At 40.6% G+C, this 22,411-nt stretch overlaps 1 protein-coding gene across 18 annotated transcripts in view; it reads right to left on the bottom strand.

Moving 5' to 3' along the window:
- CALD1 (caldesmon 1) overlaps window positions 1-22,411 on the bottom strand; it is a 198,485-nt gene that overhangs the window by 20,981 nt on the left and 155,093 nt on the right. For 15 of the 18 annotated variants that reach the window (XR_003927098.2, XR_005934246.1, XM_030040318.2 and 12 more), the window contains 4 exons: window positions 11,767-11,913; window positions 9,198-10,194; window positions 8,470-8,553; window positions 3,298-3,446 (listed from right to left, as the gene is read on the bottom strand). Coding sequence is in view for 16 of the 18 variants with exons in the window: in XM_030040318.2 (XP_029896178.1) it covers window positions 3,298-3,446; window positions 8,470-8,553; window positions 9,198-10,194; window positions 11,767-11,913 (1,377 nt within the window). In the remaining 2 variants the exon portion in view is untranslated. The remainder of the gene's footprint in view (window positions 1-3,297; window positions 3,447-8,469; window positions 8,554-9,197; window positions 10,195-11,766; window positions 11,914-22,411) is intronic. The other 3 variants (XM_030040327.2, XM_030040328.2, XM_030040324.2) reach the window with 2 other exon arrangements.

Genomic DNA, 22,411 nt, shown 5'->3' with positions numbered 1-22,411 from the left:
TTCTCTGCCCCCACAAGACCTTACCAAACTGGATGAAATTTGGTTCTAGCATGGCATGCATGATTTAGGAATTGTATCACTAGAAAACTTATGGCAAAATAGTATAACCAAACTGATACTATTATGTGAATTCAGCTGCTGTACCTCATCTGTGCAAGTTCAACACTAAAGCAGTGGACCTGGCACTCATTTTGCAGTGTGTTTACTTGGTTTTAGAAAGTCTTTTCTATGCAAGAGTGTAACATAACAAAGCAAAGCTAAAGAAAAAAAAAAAGTCCCAGAGATCTGTGAATGTATGTACCCGCAGCACATTTTCATACCTGATATTCTAAGCTAGAGTTACAACTACATAATACATATTTCCCTAACACCACCTTATCACAATCCTTTTCTGCTCCAGGCCCTATTCCTGAATGTGGTTTTGCAGCGGAATCACTTAAACCATGAAAGTAGAACCACAAGATCACCCTCCATCGTAAGCATCAAGTTAATGTAAGTGGTCACAGATAAGGGCTTGCGTCAGGTAGTGATGCGTAATTAAAGGAAGGAACTCATGCTTTTTAAATGAAAAATACATATACAATTAACTAAAGCATTGTGAGAAAACATTGAAAACTTTATTTGAAATTTCATTTAGCCCATTCAAGGTGAAAGTGAAGAACAATACCTGAGGTGTGAGGTATGATTTTGGGTGTCCTCCAGCCTGAAATACCTCTGATTCGGTTTGCAGAGCTACTGAGAACCCAAAATGTTCCACAAGCCTCCAGAAGGCACTAAGTATTTCTAAGGATCCAGTGCATCTATCCTGCACAGGCCATGAGAAATCCCTGGCTATTTTAAAGCTTTCCTGCTTCATTGCAAGGTTGTAGCCTCTATAGCAAACATCCTAGGAACCTCACTATTTCTTTTTTTTTTCCTCTTGGTCTCTGAAGTCTGTGTCACCAGCCCACCCAGACCTGCAAGCTTCAGGCCCAAAGAAGACGCAAGAGGTCACTTCTTACAGATATAATGATATCCCTGGCAAGGGCAAATACTCAGCCCTCAGAATTAAGAGAACTAAGAACATAACTTTTGCCAAGATTCTCTCAATAAATAGTCATTCTGTTTTATACCGGCACAGAAGAAAGGTTAGTCCTCAGTGACTTCAGTGCAGATAGCCTCAATGAAATTAACAGCTACTCTCAGCTTTCGACCGATAAAAGTCAAAGGTAGAATCTAGCCTTAACATTTTTGTTTAGAGACCTCAGGTGACTGTTTTGTCCTCCTTACAAAGAAGGACATTTAAAGCTTCTAGCTTATTTTATTCTCATGCAGCTTACAGGACTTCCAGTATTGATTCTGCATAATCCAAAATAGCAGACAATAAACTGGCAGTAATTCTCTTTACTTTCCTCCACCTCCCAAACTCCTCTGTTTTCAACAGATTCTGGGAATCTCTGTTCCCTTCTGTCGACGTTGTGAAATTAGTATTGAGATGCTGGGTGGAGAAAGAGTTTCGTAAGCACCTCTTTGGTGCTAAGAAATGAAGTTGGTTGCCAGCTTTCAGACAAGGAGGAAAAGGAAAGAAGTGGTTTGTGGAAGCCAAAAATGTCAGAACAATGTGAAAAAAACATGTTACATCATATTTAGGACTTCTGCAGTCCTGTATGAGAATAGGGAGGAAGGCAGGCGGGAGGGGAGATGGGAAGGGGAAGCCATAAAATGGGGTTTTATTCTGTATTTCTCTTACTGACGTAGACAAAGACGACATAGATAAGATTTTTCTTTAGCCTCCAATACCCTATTTTATTCTCAGTCCTCACCACTGAGAGTTAGCCAAGTTACGTGCTTCCTAACTAGTATCTGATATGTTCATGTAAAAACAAGAAGAATGATAGTTCCAAACAAAGCCCAACAATGTGGGGGCAGTTCGTTAGAAAATAAGCCAAGAGCCTTAATTCATACCTAACAACCCAAAGAACGCTATAGCCTCTGCTGATGTTGCCAACCCAAGTCTTCTACTCCACTGATAAAAGGCTAATTAACAGGCTTCTTCCCACATTTGGGAAACAGCAGAAGAAAAACAGAAAAAGCAAAAAAGGAGTGGAAACTCAAATCTACATGTTGCCACTAAGGCCTGTCTCCCACAGGAAGTAAGCAAATGAAAACACAACAAAAATATTTTTAGAAAACCATTCTCATGTTATTGATGATGTGACCCAAGTCATGAAGTAGAACAGTTCCGAGCAAGGCCAATTTCCTGCTATTCCATCTCCATCTCTGCCTGTCTTTTGGCCTTAGGCCAGGGTGTCTCCGGGGACTTTTGAACTGCACTTTATTTTGAGAAAGTTTGTTTTTCCCGGAAGAATCATGAGGGGAATGCTGAGATACAACAGCAAATCCCATCTGCCATGCACAGATTTCTCAAAGTGCCTGGAGAGCTTAACCTTTTCTTTGCCTATGTCAATGTAAAAGAAGAAGAGATGTGCAGAAGGAAAAAAATTTAGTTTTCTAACCTATTCATTCCTGTTTTTCTGCTAAAAGGAAGAACTTCCACTCTGCTTCATGTATCCCCTCCTTTTAGCAGGCACAATCCTTTTTTAATAAACTTTTCACTAGAAATTTGTTGCCTTCATTGAATTTCCCAATATAGCCATAAGGCCAATATTTCCTTGAAAAGAAAAAGAAAAATCAAACTGTGATACAGCTTATAAAAAGACAAAAAATAGAACATTTTGCCTAGGAGAGGTTTTCACTTAACTGAAAAATCATTTTTATAGAGAAGCCATTCATTCCAAGGTTTGCCTTGAGATCAAGAGAGATGCTCTTTCAAGAGTTACCAGCTGGACTGTGCTCCATACTGATATGCAGAGTCTGATTAAAAGCAGGTGAGTAATTGGAAATAGGTTACTTCAGTAAAGGTTGAGATCTGACTTTAAAACTTAGAGAAGACAAGATCTGGGCTGTTGTCGTTATTGGCCTCTGTGCAGATATTAGAAATAAGTGTCGTTCAAGGAAGGACAGAGCAGAGCAAAATAAGCTCTGCCCCAGCAGAGCAAAAATAAGCTCCTTGTCTCTACTGAGAGAGCAAGGATATTTACATCTGCTTTCTGTACTTCATTTTGTTACTGCAGCAATGTGGGGGCAGTTCATTAGAAAATAGGCCAAGAGCCTTAATTCATACCTACAACCCAATGAATGCTAGAGCCTCTGCTGATCTTGCCAACCCACGTCGTCTTCTCAGCTGCTACAAGGCTATTAAGCAGAGACCCAGAGATGGCATAACGTAAGCAAGCCCAGTGCTTACTTGAAACTTACCCAAAAGCATTCTCAGTAGATTTAAGCTTGGGGGCAATGAGTTCACGTTCTCCATTCTGTGCCTTTTGTTCAGAAACTCCTTTCTTACGATCCCAGATACTTTTAATTTCCTCTTTGGGTGCTTTTCCTTTATCCTTGTCATCTTTTACCTGCTCAGGAGATACCATAAATCATAGCACAGAAGCAAACAAACAAAAAAAGAAGTCACAATGAGGCATTCTAAATAACAGCTGAGGAACACAGATTTCTTGGTATTATTAACTAAGCAACTGCCTTCAAAATGTTTACGTGCTTTATGGCAGAAGTAGCCTGCAAAGCTCTAAACTGTGACCAACCACCAGTCTGCTGTCCTGATCTGAATTCAGGATGAAAACATCTTGAAGAAAATTATCAGTCTTCTGTGAAAGTTTGTTGCGGCCATGGGACTATACTACACCATTGCTTCATTCTGCAACTGCACCCCACGGAGGTACCCCAACCCTCGTCCCTCCCACTGCAGCATCATTCACTTCTTGCCTATTAAGATTCTGGGTTGCAAACCCTTTGGAACTAGGCTTGTTGATACATTCTTCCTACAATGCTTAGGGCACTGGCACAACAAAAATAACACATAACCTTCACCAATTGTCAAGTTTGCTCGACAAAGTTCATGCTCTTTCCAGTATCATAGCAGATGGATACTTCAATATTGCAAGAATAATGGCCAAAACACAAAATTATCTTTATATCAGAGTACAATTTACTCTGACAAAAAGCACAGTCCTACCAGGGGCTAGTCATGGATAGTGTTATCAGACATAAATATGTAATCCTATGAAGAAGCAAATGTTCTCTCCAGAAACACTAGAGCAAAAATTCCCTCTATCCTTACAAAGCTTTGTCCTATAATTCTTGATAGTAATCAAGTATATTTAGTGCATGGATTTCACTCTCCAGTATTCCTTCAGAGTTTTGAGCTTGAAGTATTTATCAATACCACAGATGGCCTGATCCCTGCATGCTGAGTCATGGCTAGATGCTGATAAGAGGAGGAGGATATGGGCTGATTCAAATTCTTTATCCTCAGGTAGAATTATTCCCACTCAGTTAGACTACCAGCCTAAATAAACTTTCAACAACATTTACCTCCAAAGTTTTTTGGTTTTTTTTTGGCCAGCTCTGCCATGTTGGAGGAAGATTCCAGCTGGCAAGCCAGAAACACCTTCTGTGAAAAATTCATATGAAGACATTTAGAAAAAAAATACTTTTGTCCCTTGGAAGTCTGTTGCCATCCCATTTGCTAACTAGAAAGAAAAAGAACTCCTGTAACAGTCCTGTCTGCAACACAACTGCTTTTATGGCATTCCAAGCTGCACCTTGAAATAAAAAACTAATACACCCACCCATGCCTAAATCAAATCAAATTTCTATCCTTCCTCATCAAAGAACATCTTCTGGAGATGTAGTATCTTTACCAATAAAGGGTGAGTTCAGAGTCTTCAAAGTCAAGATCCTCCTAAGGCATTGAATTAAGCTGCTGAGTGAAGTCCCGAAGTCAGCCTCTGACTTTACCTGAGGCCAGTTTGCTTGCTCACAGAAACTGATACAACAGACAATGCCAAGGTGGCACACGCTACAAGTGAGTACTGGGTGGTTAAACTACTCGAGCAAATTTGCCAGTGGTGGGGGATGTTGGACACAACCCACAGACATTTGCTCTGCCCCAAGAGCAGGCAGCAGCAGTGCAGACTTTCCCTACCCTCTCCTGCTGATAGGCTTTAGCCACGACCTGCCAGGAGAGCCCTGATGGACAAGAGGGGAGTTCAGTTTCCATGACCATACATTCTTTGGCCATGATGCTGTAACTGCTAGCAAAAAAAGCCATTATTACAAGCAGCCTCAAGGAATGGTTTTCTGTTTTCTAGGAGCTGGGCTGAGACAACCAGGCCTATTCACTGAGCCTAGTGAATGCCATCAGACAGTAACATCTTTTGGGTGCTCCCAAATCTGGGCAAGATTGTAGCTAGTGATCATGTTCACAGCAAAAATCTCTGCTGCCTGTTAGCAATCTCCTAACCCTTCCATCCCAGTCAGAGTGATACTGAAACCGGCAATGTTGATTGTTGCAAGATTTCACATGCCAGGATGTCTGTGTTGGGATTTTGAGAGCATAGGATTTCCTTTGCTGAGATTTTCATCAAGACCTTTCTAAGTCTCATTAAAAAGCCAATACTTCCAGCTGTCTGATGTACTGAAGTCCACTGGGGAGGGTCATATCTCTTAGATCTTAATTGAAATCACTGAGAAAACTAATATTAAAGCAATATAGTTTAAAAATTAATAGGTTAGGAAATAGCATTTCAGAAGCCAGTAGGATTTATGGTAATGTGTCTGCATTTGAGAAAACGATTAATACAGCTTGGCCTCTTTATTCAAAAAGATGATAAAACAAGATATTACAGAAACATTTCACAGCTTTTGGGCCCAATCCTTCTCCTACTAATTTTAATGCCAAAACAGAGATTGATTAGCACAGAGGCAGAAACCATTATGTCCCATTCCAAAGGCAGGCAACAGAAAAAGTACTTTGGCTTGTCTCAGTGCTGCCCTATATTACAGGATAATTCAGCTTCTGATGAATTCAGTAAAAAGGACTACACTGACTCCAGGTGGAGTAGACAGATGTTATTACCTGAACTGAAAACAATTCACATGCTCTCACAAATCTTGACCATCAAATCAAGATAGAACACACTCAAAAACATGTTTAGCTGATTCCCAGCTTTATTTATTTATATTTTGATCTTGCCTTACACTGCTTCTTTCCTGTTAGGGTGTTATGCTAATATTTGAGAGTCGAGATTTCTAAACTCAGAATTGAACACCTTCAGACCGAAGTGAATCAGTTACTGAGGTTGGGGCCATTTGGCAAATTTGATTCCTTATTTGGGCTCAATTACTTGGTGACTTAAAAGCTGTGGGCATCTGGGTCTAGGACTTCCATTTAGAGCCAACTACCATACCCAAATACCATGAGAAAAGCAACTGTTGCGGCATGTCTAGCCAAACTGGAAGCAGGAAATACCAGGAGTCTCACATCATGAGAAAGCTTGTTCTTATGAACTTTCCAGGCCACTTTTGAGAACCAAATATTGTGGTGCAGTTCAGAAAAGGAGACAGATTTTGCTTGCTAATTTGATCAAAACCTGAACTTTGAGGGCCAGATTTTGGTCACATTAAGAAAGAACACATGCTTATGTTGCGCAAATTCAAAAGCAAAATCGGATTACGTAAATACACTGTATTCCTTCAGGATCTTGTTTGTGATATACTGCCATCCTCTTAACTGCATATATGGTTCAGAAATAGGCCTCATTGAATCTGTATGTCCTTGAAGGGAGGGGGAAGGAGTGGAGATGGGAGCCTGATCTTGACTTGGTTTGGAGTCTGAGATTGCCAATTTTTCTTCCCAAGCCAAGAAGCAACAACTGAGATTTTCAAAGCTGAGCAAAACACTTGAAATGTTCGGCTTGATACACATGCAAAAGATTTACCTTTCAGTGGATGGCTATTCAGCATCACGCTAAAAGTGGGACTTTCTTAAATTGTCTCAGCTTGAGCATCCAAAAATGGAAGCACTAAAATCGCAAGTCAGTTTTAAAAGTCTTACCAATTTCATGGAATATTCTAGCCCTCTGGCTACGGTTTAAAAGCATGATGAGAGCTCCAGCAAGAGCTGACTGAGCTCCACATAAACACAAGCAGGATGATTGTGTCTCAAGTCCCCCCCAAAATCAACATTTGTGGTCAGTTACAGCCTCCTTTTTACATTTACTTGTAATATTCAAAGACTGTGTGCAACAATGAATATTACACACCGATCCTGTCTTACAAAGAACTCTTAATATAATCCATCATTTTTTGTGCAGCTGTTTCCCCTGCTTTCACAATGGGGTTAGAGTGATTGTTTAGTTTTTCTAGTGCATTATTCTGAAGCATCTCCATTAGGTCTCATTTAACTCTTCCCCTTTCTAGAGTAACTTATTCTAGTACTGCCATTCTCTCTCCCTGTTCATTAGGAACCTTTCTTTCAACCATCTTCATCACTTCATTTGCCTTTTCAATCTCATGTGTACCTTACTCAAAATGTGATACCTTGGATGATCAAGCTAGGCAACTGGACATAAAACCTTGTGACATGATCTGCCTTCATCACTCTCTGAGGGTGAGTTAAGCATGTTCCGAATTAATCCAAGAACTAAGGACCCTGGACCAGACCCTCTACAACTCCCAATGCTCCCAAGCAGCTAGACAGGCAGCAAGCTGCCTGTCACTAGATTTCTGTGCTGTGGCTCCCTTTAAGCCACACAGACCTGGCTGAACCCAAATAGGTCCAAACCTCCAAGGCCCTGACCTGTCTCAATGTCTGATTAGAATCAGGGGGTATATTTATACTTTCTGCATTGAACCAAAAGCACAGTTGCTACACAACATTGAACATGGCTCCCTGTGTCCAGCTGTAACCTGAAGAGTAAATGGTCCCCAAATCTTATTTACTTACCATACAGTAAAACACCATGGCACCAGCTCCTGTGTTTACAGTGGAAATGCAATGCAGTAAATTTTGTAGATTTTCTCTTTAAAACAAAAGAAGAATCTTGGGTATGCACAGTTTATATCATGGGGCATTGCAGTTGGGGGGGGAAATCATTAGTTAAGGCAGTCAGGTGGCAAAAGGGCCTAAATAATTATTATTATTATTATTATTATTATTATTTATTATTATTATTATTATTATTGTAAGAGTAGGTCTCAGTCACAGGGGAAAAGTTCACAGTAAAGTGGGAGGAAACCAGGGAAGGATGATTAGTTGATACAGTCCTGAAAAATTCATCCCTAGGGTGTAAACCATCCTTGCATTACTGACTGAACTGAGTTTCCTAAAGTATTTGTTCTAAGACAAACAGGACTTGGTTCGAAAGCCCCAAAAGAACAAAATACTTAAGCATTTACTTCATTTTAAGCACATAAGTAGCTTCATCCCTATTTATTTCTGCAGGATTACCCACATTCTTGAAGTGAAGCACATGCTTAAGTACTTTGCTGAACAAGCAACTTTCAGTTATAGGTCCCTTATTTATTTTCTTATCTCAAGTTTCCCTACAACATCTAAATCAATGGTTTACAAGTTACCTGATCTTTTTTGGAGGTAGGTCGGAGATTCTCATCTGGCAACTTTTCCTTTTTAGCTTCCACTTTAACCTCTTTTTCTTCCCCCTTTGTTTTTGGGTTTTTAATTTTTTTTTTAATATGAAAACATCACATCTGTTTGCACTTTTGTTTCTCCATGCTGTGTTCATGTACCAATCCTGTGTGCAGCCACATCTCCATCATATGCTGCTGTGCCCACATCTCCATGTGCAGTTGTGCTCCCTCCACCCTCTCCAAATGCTCCCATTCCCCCATGTGGGCCTCTCTCCCTTGCGTGGCATCATGCTCACATGTCCCAGCAGAGAGCCCTCTCTTGTGATTACATTTAACACACACGTTCCTCACAGTTTACCAGGTGCTTATTATATTTTGTGCCAAGATGTGTCTGCCTCCACCTCATGTGTTACTGCGTTAAGCCAGTTTATAGCAGCTGAGAAAAAAAGGCAGCATAAAAACATGCAGATGTCTGCATGCAAGGTTTTCTTTGAACGATGGAGTGAGGTCAGGCATGTTGTGCACTGCATTATTGGTAAGCAGAAGTAAGGAGCTTTATTTTTTAAAAGAGAGAGCGAGAAAGAGCACAAGTATTAGTCATTTCAATGCAGGAATAGATCTGTGAGGAAATTCCAATTCAATTTTTTTTTTTTTTCTTGCATTACATTTCTCACAAACCACAGGTGTCTTACTTTGGTGCAAAATGTTTACTGTACCTGTTTTCTTAGGAAAGCTGCTTGAGGTTTTTCCTCTTGTACTTTCTTCTCTTTTACCTGTTTATCTTCTATTTTCTTTTCTTCCATCTTTTGTTTTTCCTTTAATTTCTCTGCTTCTAGCTTAGCCTTTTCTTCAGCTATCCTCTTTTCCTCTTCTGCCTTAGCCCTCGCTCTTTCCTCAGCTGCCCTCTTCTCCTCTTCTGCTTTAGCCCTCGCTCTTTCCTCAGCTGCCCTCTTCTCCTCTTCTGCCTTAGCCCTTTCTCTTTCCTCAGCTGCCCTCTTCTCCTCCTCTGCTTTCTGTCTTTCCTCAGCTGCCCTCTTTTCCTCCTCTGCTTTCTGTTTTTCCTCAGCTGCCTTCTTTTCTTCCTCTGCTTTTAACTTGTCCCTTTCTTCTGCCTCAAGTTTCTCCCTTTCTTCCTCAGCCTTTTCCTCATCCCTAAGCTTCTCTTTATCTACAGTATCAGTTATACTCTGCTCCCCTTCTGGCACAACATTTGTATCATTCTCTGCTTTGTGTTCCTCTGCATTTATAGCTAGATTTTTTGTTTCTACTACCTCTTCTTTATCTGTGGATTTTCCTGCTGTCACATCTACCTGATTTTCCTCTATGGGGACTTCCTTTGGTTTCTCCTCCTGTACCTCCTCCTTGTCTTTTTCTTCTTTTTTTTCCTCTTCTTCCCCATCTTGCCTCCAGTTGTTCCTTTGGTATGATTTGGTAACCGTTTCCGTTTCCTCAATCTCATAGCGTCCTCGGCGTGTTTCAGCCTTTTCCTCTTTCCCTGTGGTCTCGTTTTCTTCCACATTGTTTACTTCTCGCCTGCTGGGCAGTGACAAGCTCCCATCTGTGATCGTTGGGTCAAATTCCTTTTGACGTTCCAGAGCTTCCTGTAGACGTTTTTGGCGTCTCTCTTCCCGTCTTGCCAGTCTCTCCAACAATGCAGCTTCATCATCTGTTCCCCCTGTGGTTGTAGTACGCTTGGTTTCCTCTTCTGCCACACTACATAAAAGTGACAATTTTGCATTAAAAAGCTCTGTAACAATGTATGCCCTTAGCTGTTTCTAGAAAAAAAGCTTGCTGTAACGTCATTCCATGGTTTGAAAACACAACACGTTGCATACTTCAAAATTTAGCAAAATGGTTCTGGGGATTAATTTTGGCATTTCTACATGTATAGGAATGCAGTGTTTCACAATGTCAGAGCCTGGAAAGGTTCCCTTCCAGGCCAGCTCCAACAGCCGCTAAAGTCCCCAGGAGTCTTACTGACCTCAGTAGGCACTGGAACGGTCCCTGACACTTGGAGCAGCTGAAATATGAACAGCCCTAAAAAATTCATCCTCCCCCTCTGCACCTCGCAGCAGAATACTTGGAAAACCTTAGCTTGCTTTAAGGCCTCCTTCAGCTTGGCCTGAGGCGTACATGTCTTCCCACCAGGCAAAATTTTTGAAGATGGTACACAAGCAAGGTACTTTGATTTCAGCGAACTTCTCTAGAACAAGAAGCTACTCCTGTTGAGCAACAACATCCACAGATACAGTCCATAATAGGATAGGCTGGCAATGAAGGGTGCTGTGAGGTTGTGATTGTGCAGGGACAATAATCTGCTAGAAAACAGAGCGAGCACAGCACCTAATTTAAGACCTGCTATTCAACACCTGTAGGTATCAGGACTGGATCTCGCTCTCAGTCCCTGGAGGTTTTTTGACTCCTTCAAAATTCAGCTCTTTAATTCTCCTGTGTGCAGGTTTCTTCCCTCTTTCTAGCTTTTTTTCCCTCTACTGTAGAAAAAAATTATAATCTACAGTCAGAAATGCTGTTGTTTTCCTATCTATATCCATTCTCCTTGTCTTTAATAGAATGCTACTTGTGCTCAGTATCTATTAGCTTGGTATCACAATGCTTATTTCTGGTCTCTTCTATCAATTGTGTTATGGCTAATAGAAATCTGGATACATTATTTGTGACTATGTGAAACTGAATAAATGATGGACAGACTGGAAGGCCAGCTCTGCCCACTCAGCTTGTGACAAGTAGCACCTCACTCCATAAGCTTTTCTGCTGTTTATAGTTGTATGACCCTGACAATGTCAGATGAGGGCTGAGGTCTAGCGCTCACATCCAGCGCCTTGCATGCATGTTTCAGCTGCAACTTGAGGCCTGCGTGCCCACGAATTCCATGTGCCTTGGCCCCATGACACTGTGGCCCCTGTAAGCAGGACAAAATATGTGGAGGTTTGTGAGGCCAGATGCGGTCATGCCTGAGGGAATCAGACAGCGGGATGCATCAGAGGTATTTCCCTCCATAAGCCCCAGCTGAGTTACCCCATAGACAGCCCTGAGGACACCCTGGGAATGGGTCGTGAGCACAGCCCCAAGCCCAACTTCAGTGAGGCTCCCACCCCACTGTGTAGACACAGCCAGTGGCATTCCTCACAGTGTTAGGTCCTCTTCAGAGCAAGGATGGCCAAACTTGGTGCTTAAAATTTAAGTAGTAAAACAGACCTCTTCAAGATACTTCTCTACTCTGAACAAAAATAACTGTTGACTTGTCAGTAAACATCAGATATTTACCTGTTTTGGGCATTAACTTCTGATTTTTCCATTACTTCTCCTGATAGATCTCCTTCTTCCTTTTGCCGCAGTCTCTCCTGTCGAGCCCGTCGGCGGCGTTCTCTGGCAGCTTCTTCCTCATCGTCGTCATTTCTCTGGTAGGACAGCCTGCAACAGAGCATTGGGGATAGGGAAACAAAGGGGCTATAGCATATAGGACACTGTGACTGAAAAATTACAAAAAACAGTTGACCAGAGCACAGTAAGCATGGCTGCAGTGGCTACTCCATACGCTGTTTAGAAAATATGCTGTGAAGTTGAGATGCATAGTTTCAAAGCTTAGTTTTGTTTTCTTTTTTGGAAACGAACTTGACAAAAGAGTCACAATGGAGGCAGCAGCCACACCACACTGTCAGTTTGCTCCTAGAAAACACCAAGCCCATAAAAGCCCAAGCTCCGTGGCTGAGCAAACATCCTACTAGACTGCACCATGATCCTGCCAGAATGCACACAGCAGCATTTGAGCAGACTATCGCTCAAGCCCACGTAACTGAAATTGGACTTAGCCAAGCAGGTTTTCTTTAGCCTCCTCTAAATACCACACGCTGAAAATGGTGACAGTATTCTAAAGTCAAAAGACTAGAAAGCAGGGAGACACAAGTACGACACCAGCTCTCAGTGGTCAGTTCTCAGTGCCAAACATCTGACACCTACAAAATTTTTGTGAGCCCGGAGCCCTGCCAGGCCAAATCATACAAGATCACTGCTGTGATGAAAGCCTACAGCTGAGAACCCATTGTGTTCATCTAACCCAACAGATGATTACATTTAGTTTCATCCTACTTGAAAAGGAAAGCAAGACATTACAATCCTAATAATCCTGTGGCCCATTCAAATCTTTGCTGAGGTACATTATTACAGTGTGAGATAAAGCAAAAGGCCTGCATTCCTCTTATCTTTTTGTGCATGGAAAGTGAAATAGGAAGCTAACACGTGCCAGACCCAGTCAGGACATTTATTTACTTTGCTTACAGCAATGGTCTGATACCTAATGGTTAAGAAGTCCCCCTTCATGCGTGGCCATGCATTTAAGTTAGCTGTACAGCCGTGCACATAGAGAAAAAAATAGCTCTCCACCAAGTAAAAACAAGCACAGTTAAAGCTTGCATTTCAAGGCGTATTTTAACATTAAAAGCAACTAAAACATTTTGATTTAGTAATGTATGAGACTCTTTGGATCCAAGCTTGTCCCATCACCTTGTTCCGGGTACTACTTTTCTCTGCTGAAAGAAGGGTGAAAGTATAGGTTCAGCAGAGATTCAATTATCCCAATTTTGCTTTAAAAATTAAAAATGGAAGTTAAAAATCCCAACATGGCTGAGCCACTTGCCAGACCTAGAACAGCATTTTCATCCTTACTGCACTGAGGGATTTGATTAGCTACGTTCATGCTCCACTTCAAGAGCTTGCAACCTTTTCTTTGTAGAAACAGCTCCTCTCAGAGGGTGAAAACCATGAGCAGCACGGCCATAAAGGATCACAGTAGGAGGGAGAGGAAGAAAGGAAGGAGACAAATTAAAAGCACTAGAGGTGACACAGGGAAGGCAGGGAAAAACACTTCCTGTCATTTGTAAGCAATTTAAAGGGGGATCAACATTTCATTTAGGTCTAGAACAGAAAGCATATGAATACAATAATAAACCAATGGGGTCTTTAATTTGCAGGAGAAAGAGACTCCCCCTGGAATAAAACTGCATTAGCAAACTGACCACAGAAAGCCCACTCGTTAGTAAGATGTTCTGGCTGCAAGAAGCCTATGATCTTTTTAGCTCTGAACTCCAAATGTAAGGGCACAGGAGAGGGCCTGCTGCTCTTAGCCTGTGGCAGCTGGATAATGGCCACGACTGAGTTGATTCCCAGTGCCTATGGGTCAGGATTTGTCTTTGCAGTGAGACCACAGGAGGATGAAGTAGTTTATCCTGCTCTCTGTACCCACACAGAACACTCCTACACAGCAAGGAGAACAACTGCTTTTAAAAGCCTCTTTAAAATGCCTTTTTAAAACCACCAGTTGCTCAGAAAACTAAAAAAGGAAAGAATAAAATACCCTAAGCAAAAAAACTCCCACAAAATGGTATCCATTAAATAAGTCAAATGAAAACAGATATGGATTTCCTGTCCTTGGACTTATCACATAGATCATCTGTTAAGAAAGCTGACGATCTCACTCAATATCCTTTTAAGTACATCCACTGCATATCACAGTGGTTTCCTATAGCAAGCAAGTACACCAGATACGGGCTCCACCCCTATGGATCACCTTTAAGTATTCAATTCTGTTCACCAGCATGGATGCATGAAACATCCCCAATAATCTAGAAACAGTCATATCAACAACTAATAGTAGTATTTTATAGATCTGTATTATGTTTTCTTTACAATTATGTTAACACTACTTCCCAGATTGTACTTCTACAGGCTGTTTTGCTTGCCTCGGAAATACAAGCTTTGCTGGAGTGGGCCGGAATAGCCACCACAGACTGACAGAAAAGTAGGCTGAAAATGCAGGTTCAGGTTGGCTATGTTAATTAATGAGTAATGACCATGGTGTGAGCAAACTGACAGCAGGATCATTTATGAAATGATTCAACAGTCACCCTAACTGTCATTGACTTGCCATGAGAAATTCAGTCATAGGAAAGATGGTACAAGGGCCATTTCTGCCCATGAAAAATACACTCTTCTGACTACAGTGTTCATCCTACCATTTTCTCAGTCCTCATGCACTGAGTTCATTCACCCTAACTTGGCTGGCACCTAGAATCATTTGGTTTGGGTTGGATCACTCTCTTTTCCTTGGTTATCTAAGGAGCCGCAGCCTCCTCTGCTGCCTAGGGTGTCAAACTAATTTCACATAGAAAGTAAACCACAGGCAGACACATGAATTCGTGCACCGTCCACTGGGAGTGGGAAGACTGACCCTCATTCTCCCACTGCTACAGCTCTCCCTAGCTACCTGTCACAAGCAAAATCAATTTGAGAGCTCTTCAGAGCTTATCTTCCACTTGCCTACATCTTTTGACATTCTTTAGATGAAGAGTAAACAAATAATAAAAAGTATGACTCCAAGATTTCAGCTCTGTATATCAGACAGATGGAAATCTGACGATCCACACTGCCCTGTGTTGTTTCTCCACCCTTGGAGAACAGCCTTGCTGCCCAGCATGCACACACACCCCACAACTAAATTAAACTAACCTTATATCCATTTGTCACCTTCCGCATACTATTCAAAGTCTTTGCAGGCAAGCCTCTCTCTACAGTTAGCTGTTCCAGCTACCTCAGGCAATGAGAGCGTGGCACAGTGTGATCTCAGATGTATGCCAAGCCTTCTGATACACGACACCTCTTATTAAATATTCAGATGAAAAGATGATGACTTGGAAACCATTTCTATACCTTGTTACCAAAGATAACACACTCTAGGTCTAAATGTCAAATAAAACAAACAAACAAGAAAAAAGCATTGTGTTGGCTGCTTCTCCTGTTACCTTCTCTATGTTTCTGATATGAGAAAAAGCAGCATAACCTCTGCATTATTGGTAAGTTGTTCTGGTAAAGCATTAGTGCTGAGTTTATCATACTTCCCACGCAGCACAACTCAAGTACAGGAGACTGAACATCTAATCTATGTGAGAGGACATTTCCCACCACACTACGCAGGGATAACGAGTAACAACAGACGTTCTGCCCTGTTGAGTGGGTAGGACAGATTTATATCTCCAGGACCAAAATCCCAAACCTGCTGAAGTCAACAACAAATCTCCTGATTATTTGAGTAAGTCTAAAACATTACCCTCAGACTGAATGGGGGACTTTACAGCCTTGAGTGCAAAATAACTCTGCTGGATTGGGAATATAGGCAATAAGGCCACCTGCCTCAGAACTTCTTCAGAGAGGTTCGGCACCCACTCTATTTTACATCAAACACTGAATTTAAATAAAGTTATAACCCAGTAAGAAACTTGGTAGTAGCTAGGATGATTATGGGGCCGAAACCATTTCATACAATCCAACGTCAACTGTTTTCTACTTGAAACTGCAAATCAGTTCAAACATTATCTAAGGCGCTTTGGTTTTAGAGTTTCTTGCCCAGTACTACTACATTATTATTATTATTATCTGAATTATGACAGCACTGAAATTTCCTGATTGAGCTCAGGGGCTTGCTACAATACGCATTTTATAAAGATGGGGGAAGGTCTGGTCCGTGTTCTAAACAGTGTATATTCTGATTAAAGAGAAACTTCATAATTTGTAGCACTACCTGCCCTCAGTGAGTCGTAGGCTAAACTCGATGAACCTAAATTCTTTTTCATTTCTCGCAGGGGTAGAAAAAAAATGCCTAATTTAAGCTGGATCACATTACTCCATTCTAGAGGAGGCAGGGAGAAAGAAGAGCTGTGGATCTGAGCTTTGACTCTATCTCAAGGGTGTCAGAAATACGTGAAAAATTTCCAAAGAGGACAAAAGCTTTTAGGATTAGATTTTTAACTTAAACATGCAGCCTAGATCTACCTCTTCTTTCCCCCATGATTCACTCAGATGCCAGTCTGTCCTCCCTTTCTCCTGCCTGCAAAACCACCTTGCATTCATAGCACTGCCCTCCCAACACATACCTCAATTAGATGCAACTGTACCTATTCAGCAAGGTCTTTCCCACACCACTTTGTTATCTAGAAGCCTTTACATCTATTACAGATTGATTTTCTCTGTGGCCCACCCCAAGAAATGAGTTCATTCATCCTGTATTAAACTGCTGCACCTCCACTTGCAACCTAACCTACTTCTAAGACCTTCACCCTTCATTACCTAACACCACAGCAGTTGAAGTGACATCTGTTGACTTGTGTATCTCCAAATTGATGGCAGATGGAGGATGTCAGTAAAACGTCCTTGATAACAAATTTCACTGCCAGACTCGGTCTATAGAAGCTGCATTTGTTGGCCTTCTGCGCTTTTAGAAAGCCTTTCTATTTACCCAGGCTCTTCCTGAAAGGATGGGCGGGGTGAGGATGGAGTCTGTTATAATACCCACTGAGGAGTGCTCTTTGTGTCACTGTTGATATTTGGTCCCATTTTATTTATGATTGCATATGTTTTTAATTTTTTTATTGTTAATTTAATTTGTGTTATGATAGGCATGCTTCAAAACGTGGATATAAACAACTGATCTATCTTCACCTCAAAAAAACATAACAAATGCACATGCTTCCAGAGGATTATGCCTCTGCCAAGCTTTGCGTGTCAAATGTCAGCTGTATTTTGTTCAAGTTATATCTAAAAATGTGGTGAATGGTGGGGGTCAGTTGCGGGGAAAACTGTTTCTTCTAATCATTTCTCCATAATTCAACACGAGCTGCCAGCATTCTGCTCAGACCTGCTCAAGAAGATTCACTTTTATGAGGCAACGAGCAGAATTTCAGTCCAAAATGCTCATGTTTCAAAAAGACGTAGTGAGTGAAAACAGGGGATTATGCTGGAGACATGCAGACATGCCACCACAGTTCTCAGTCCAACGTTGTGCATGACTGCTGTTATTAACACCCATATTTTTCACATATTTCTCAATTTGACATGCACCATTTTTTTTTTCACATCGAATGTATGAGAGACAAGTGGATAAAATTAACCAATGGCTGGAAATTAAACCCAGACAAATTAAAACTGGAAATGAAGCACATGTTTTTAACAGTGAGGGTGATTAAATATACAAGAAATGATGGAGCATCCATCTCTTGCATCTCCACATTAAGATGGATGCCTTTTTGGAAGTTATACTACAGTAAAATACCAATTCTTGGGCTCATTATAGACATAACTTGGTGAAATTCCATTATCTCTTAGGTATGGAAACTTAGACTAGATTATACAGTAGCACCTGCTGGACTTACACACTACAGTCTTCCATTTACAGAAGGGACATGCCTTCTCATTCTGCTCATAATTTATCTCTGTCTTACAAATATTTTTACTCTTTTCACCCACACATTCTCCAGAGCTACACAGCCTATACTCCTGAGCAGGCAAATTACCCAGATATGTGCATAGTTCTCTGGGAAAAATAGAGAGACTAACACACCTTTCAATGTATTTCTTTCTCATTTACATAATTTTCATACTGTGTGTTTCTAATATCCTTCCTTATTTTTCATAGCTCCAAAGAGTTAAAGGATTATTAATATTCTGCTGGGTAACCACTTATTCAATGGGTTAGCAGAAGAACATTCTTTCTGTCAGATCAGGCATCCTTAATTTCCTACCATACCTTTAGAAGCCTTTCTCATACTTTAAACATCGATCTAAAATACCCAAAAGATAAAACAACACACATTTTAACAACTAATTTTTTGTTTCCGCTGAGGAAAATCTTTAGATTATTTACATTGGTTAAGGATCTGGCTGTGAGATTGTTATGATGTTTGCATGACAAAACAATTAAGTATGGGAAAGAAAAGGTCTTCTGAGAGGTCCAGCTTGTGTACATTCTTCTTTATGGTTTCTTTCCTTTTGATGTTTTTGACATTTAGGTTTCTTCACAGGTAAGGAAAGAGTAGGTACACTCATCCCTTTAACTGTCTGATTCTAAAAAACTCAGGTGCCAGCAATCCATATCGAAGAATGAAGTAATAAAAAGTGATATGCAAGCCAACAACCATGAGGGAAAATGACTCCATACTGACAACAAAAATACTTGGTGACTACCAAGTAATTATTGCCAAAAGGAGCCAGGGATTTTATTTCATTGCTGAAGATGGCACTGAAGCCTCTAAGACAGATCTCGGCTTCCCAAATTACTGGTTTCTGTTGAAAATGTAAGTTTCAGTTGTGTAGATGCCTAGGATTTCCAAAGCCTTGTCTCATTTCTTGCAGTTCCATGCTCATAACAGCACTGTTCCTTTGGTTTTAGATTCAAGCCCTAAAACCTGGGCCTCGTAGTTAGAGACAGTCTGTAACATCACTGCATCATTCTGCACAAAGGCAGAATGACTCATGCACGCGCCTATGTTTTTTTTTCTTTCCTCATGGCTGAAAACTGATGATCTGTTTCATAATATGAAATGCAAGCAGATTCTCCAACCACATTCAAATAACTCTGGTAAATCGCCTCCGAGTACCTCAGCACAAATCGCACGCAGGGCTGCTAACATGAAGGGTAAAAACCTTCAGCTACTGAAACAATGTCAAATTTGCCTCCAACATATTATATTTAGATAAAAGCGCTTGTTGGAAATGTCCCAGGGAAAAGCATGTAATTCTCTCAATATGTGAAGTCTGTAATGCTCTGCAGTTTTACTTCATCCACAATAGATTTGACATTGACCTGTCAGTGAGCAGTGTGGTATATTTAACCTGTTTTAATTTAGAAGTTACACATGAAAAGAAAAAAAAATAACTGGGCAGAAAACAATAATTGGCCAAGTACCTTCTAGCTAATAACTATTACTTTTTTAGTGCTTTCCTTGAAGCTTAGTGGAATTCACCCAGAAATCTGTTTCCCTGGTGGATGACAAACATGCAAAAAAGTGTACAAAACAAACTTACTTTTTCAAACTTAAAAAAGTGGGAGAAAAACCCAATCGCTGTGCATACCACTGTGGTTGATGTGGTATTTGTTGACTCCATAGCAAATTGCTTTCTGCTTGCTGCCACCACCTCTAGTTTCTAGTGCTTTATTGTATATAAAATCCAAACTAATTTATGCCACAGCCTTATCCAGTAATATTTCAGGTATATGACTTGAGAATAACGGGCCTTTTGCCCAGCTGAGACATAAATAAGGACTTACAGGATTCACCCCGGAATATACAATCCACAATTGCTACAAAGCCAAATCAGAAATTTTCTTTCTTGTGGTTTTGGGCCCCTGTATTCAATGTGGCTTTCAAGACACTTTTATACCTCAAGTTGCTAGCTTACTGAATGTATACAAAGTTAAGATCTAACTCCTCCTCTTTTATATTTCGTTGCAAATAAAACCCTAACTGACATGACTGAGAGATTTAATCAAGAAAGAAGGAATTAAAAATTAAGACAGACATGAGCATTTGTAATTTAGAAAAGCTCCCCTGCATATTGAGAATTGTGGTCTTCCTAGAAAATATGCAAGAGATTTGAAGAATGAAACCTACATTTTCTTTACAGGCACCTTTAGGCAAACTGATGTCTCCAATGTGTCATGTTCAAGTTACAAAATTCTGTATTTCCTCCAAACATCTTTTTAACACATACAAAATTCACGTTGCCATCTACGATATCTATCAGAGATCTTTAAATGAAGGCAAGGGAGGGAAGGAAGGCTTGAGGAGGACTTTTGTTATTGGGCCATTTTCTCATCCTACCTAGTCGTGCCATTAAACTATGACACTGAGGTAGGTATAGGCATGGATGGACACCCCATAAGACAGCCTGTGGGGAATCTGGAGCAAAAACACACAAGGAACTCTGCAGCCTTATGGGGAAGAACCTGAACAAGAGCACAGGACCGTTTTTCATGGCCCAACAGTAATTTTTCTCTATATATATTTTATATGCATATATATAATATATATATATTCTCAGCAATGAATATGAAAAACAGTTCTTCTTTCTATTTAAGAATAAAAAACTTGCATCACATGCAATATATTTTTTCCACCAGAGGCTGGAGTGGAAATTGTGTTGTCATTAGGAAGTGGAGTTTTTTCTTTTATTCAAGCACAATAATTATAATCCATTTCAAGAGGATTCCCAATTACTATTGTTCACTTTCCCTATACCTATAGCAATGGTCTGGTTTTGCCAAGTTTTCTGATGTAACCACCTCCCTTTAAACGCAAGAGAGTGCTATTATTGAACAAAGCCTTATCTCCTCCAGCTTGGACTCCCAAAATGCAACTCAAAGTTGCAGATTAAACAGAACAGGGTCTGTCTTAGTCCTGTACCTGAAGGATATACTTTGAGAGGGGTAAACTAATGAAAAAAGAGGAGGCAAAATACAATAGATTCAGCTTATTTGTTAGACTGATGTAAGTACCTTCCTGCTGAATTGCACTTTTGGGTTTCTTGTACTTGGGATTAGGGTGCAATAGCAACTTCAATATTTTTTTATGCCAGGCTTTTTAAAGCATCCCAGCGTTTCTTCCTAATGGTTCAATTCTGAGGGCAGCAATGGCAAAAAGCAGACCTTCCAGACAAGCCTAGCTACTGTAAGCACAGTAGCTAGGTGAGCTAAAACCAGACTTACAGAACATGGTGCTCAGAGTACAGACTGTTTCCACCCTAGTGTAGCTACAGCAATGACAGAAACAAGGGATATTTAGCAAGGTTTCACTACAGAAACAAAGGCAAGGAGACTGAATGGAAGGAGAATTGGCTTTCACTCCTCTGTGCTCAGTGTCCTGTTTAGCCCTGTAACTGCAGCAGGTAATGTTTTCTGAAGAAAAAATGTTTAAACTTTTAAAAAAAAAAGATTATTTTTGGTGTTATTTTTTTATTCCAAAACAGTGTGCTGTATCCTCCCAAATTAGCAAAGAACAAAACTACTACTTCAGGAAAACACAAACTGAATTATTATAAATTATGTATGTATAGCTGACCTGGAAACCCAGCCTTCAATTTCATCTGCTTCTCTACTTTCACCCTGGTTACCTGGTTTGAAGGCTTGTTTAATCCAGCACACTAGGAAATAGCGAACCCATTAACAAACCAATGCTTACATTTCATTCCCTCCACAAAGATTAATAGGATTGCTGCATGTTAAGAGCATTGAATTTTAAAAGTAAGTGCAGGACCATGAGGATAGGTCTCATACATGAGAAGCTGCTTTAGTGTCAACTGGTACTTGCTCCACTGAATATCATATAAGGACAAACACTAAAAAAATTAACTCAGAGGATCACTGGATTGATTAACATCCAAATCAATCTCAGTCATACATTCTAATACTCCATCACCATGGCCAATCTACTCAAAATCAACTTCCAGCATGTATCTATTCACCACCCACCCTGCCAAAACAAGATGTGAAATTTGAGATGAAACATGGTTTTAGTTTTTGAAGATGACAAATCTTCTCTGTGAGCAGAATCCCCTTTTGCACTCATGCTTTTTCTTCACTTGCCTGCCAGGTTTCACAGGGTGTAATGAGGAACCAGGGGCCAGACTCTACACTGGGTGAATCCTAAGGGAAAAAAGTTCACAGCATCATGTTGATGGATATCAGGGACAACACCCACCAAAAGGGCTGGACTCTTGAAAGGAGTTATTTCACCTATCACTGAAATGCAGCCACATGTAGGTGGATCAACATGTAGGCTATGGCTATGGCTCTGTAACCAAAACATCCATCTCTGATTTAGGACTGACACTGAAATTGATTATGGATTTGAATAAGACTGGGACAGAGAACCAGTGAGGCAGGAAGGAGGAATGTGGAAGCAGGGATCCATACTGACATATCAGGCTGATTTATCTGAAAAAAAGGCTTAAAGTTATCATCTTCTCAGGGAACAGAAAGGAACATATGTTTGGGTTGAGTGCTTAAGGTATTTACAACATCTCCCTTGTCCTGGGAGTTTGATCCTTTCAGACTGGGGCTGTAAGAAGGGGCCTGGACTGAGACATC

Source organism: Aquila chrysaetos, chromosome 17, assembly GCF_900496995.4.
Source record: "Aquila chrysaetos chrysaetos chromosome 17, bAquChr1.4, whole genome shotgun sequence".
NCBI classification, from domain to species: Eukaryota; Metazoa; Chordata; class Aves; order Accipitriformes; family Accipitridae; genus Aquila; species Aquila chrysaetos.
Note: the sequence above shows the minus strand (reverse complement) of the source record. Positions and strands in the feature narration are given on the sequence as shown.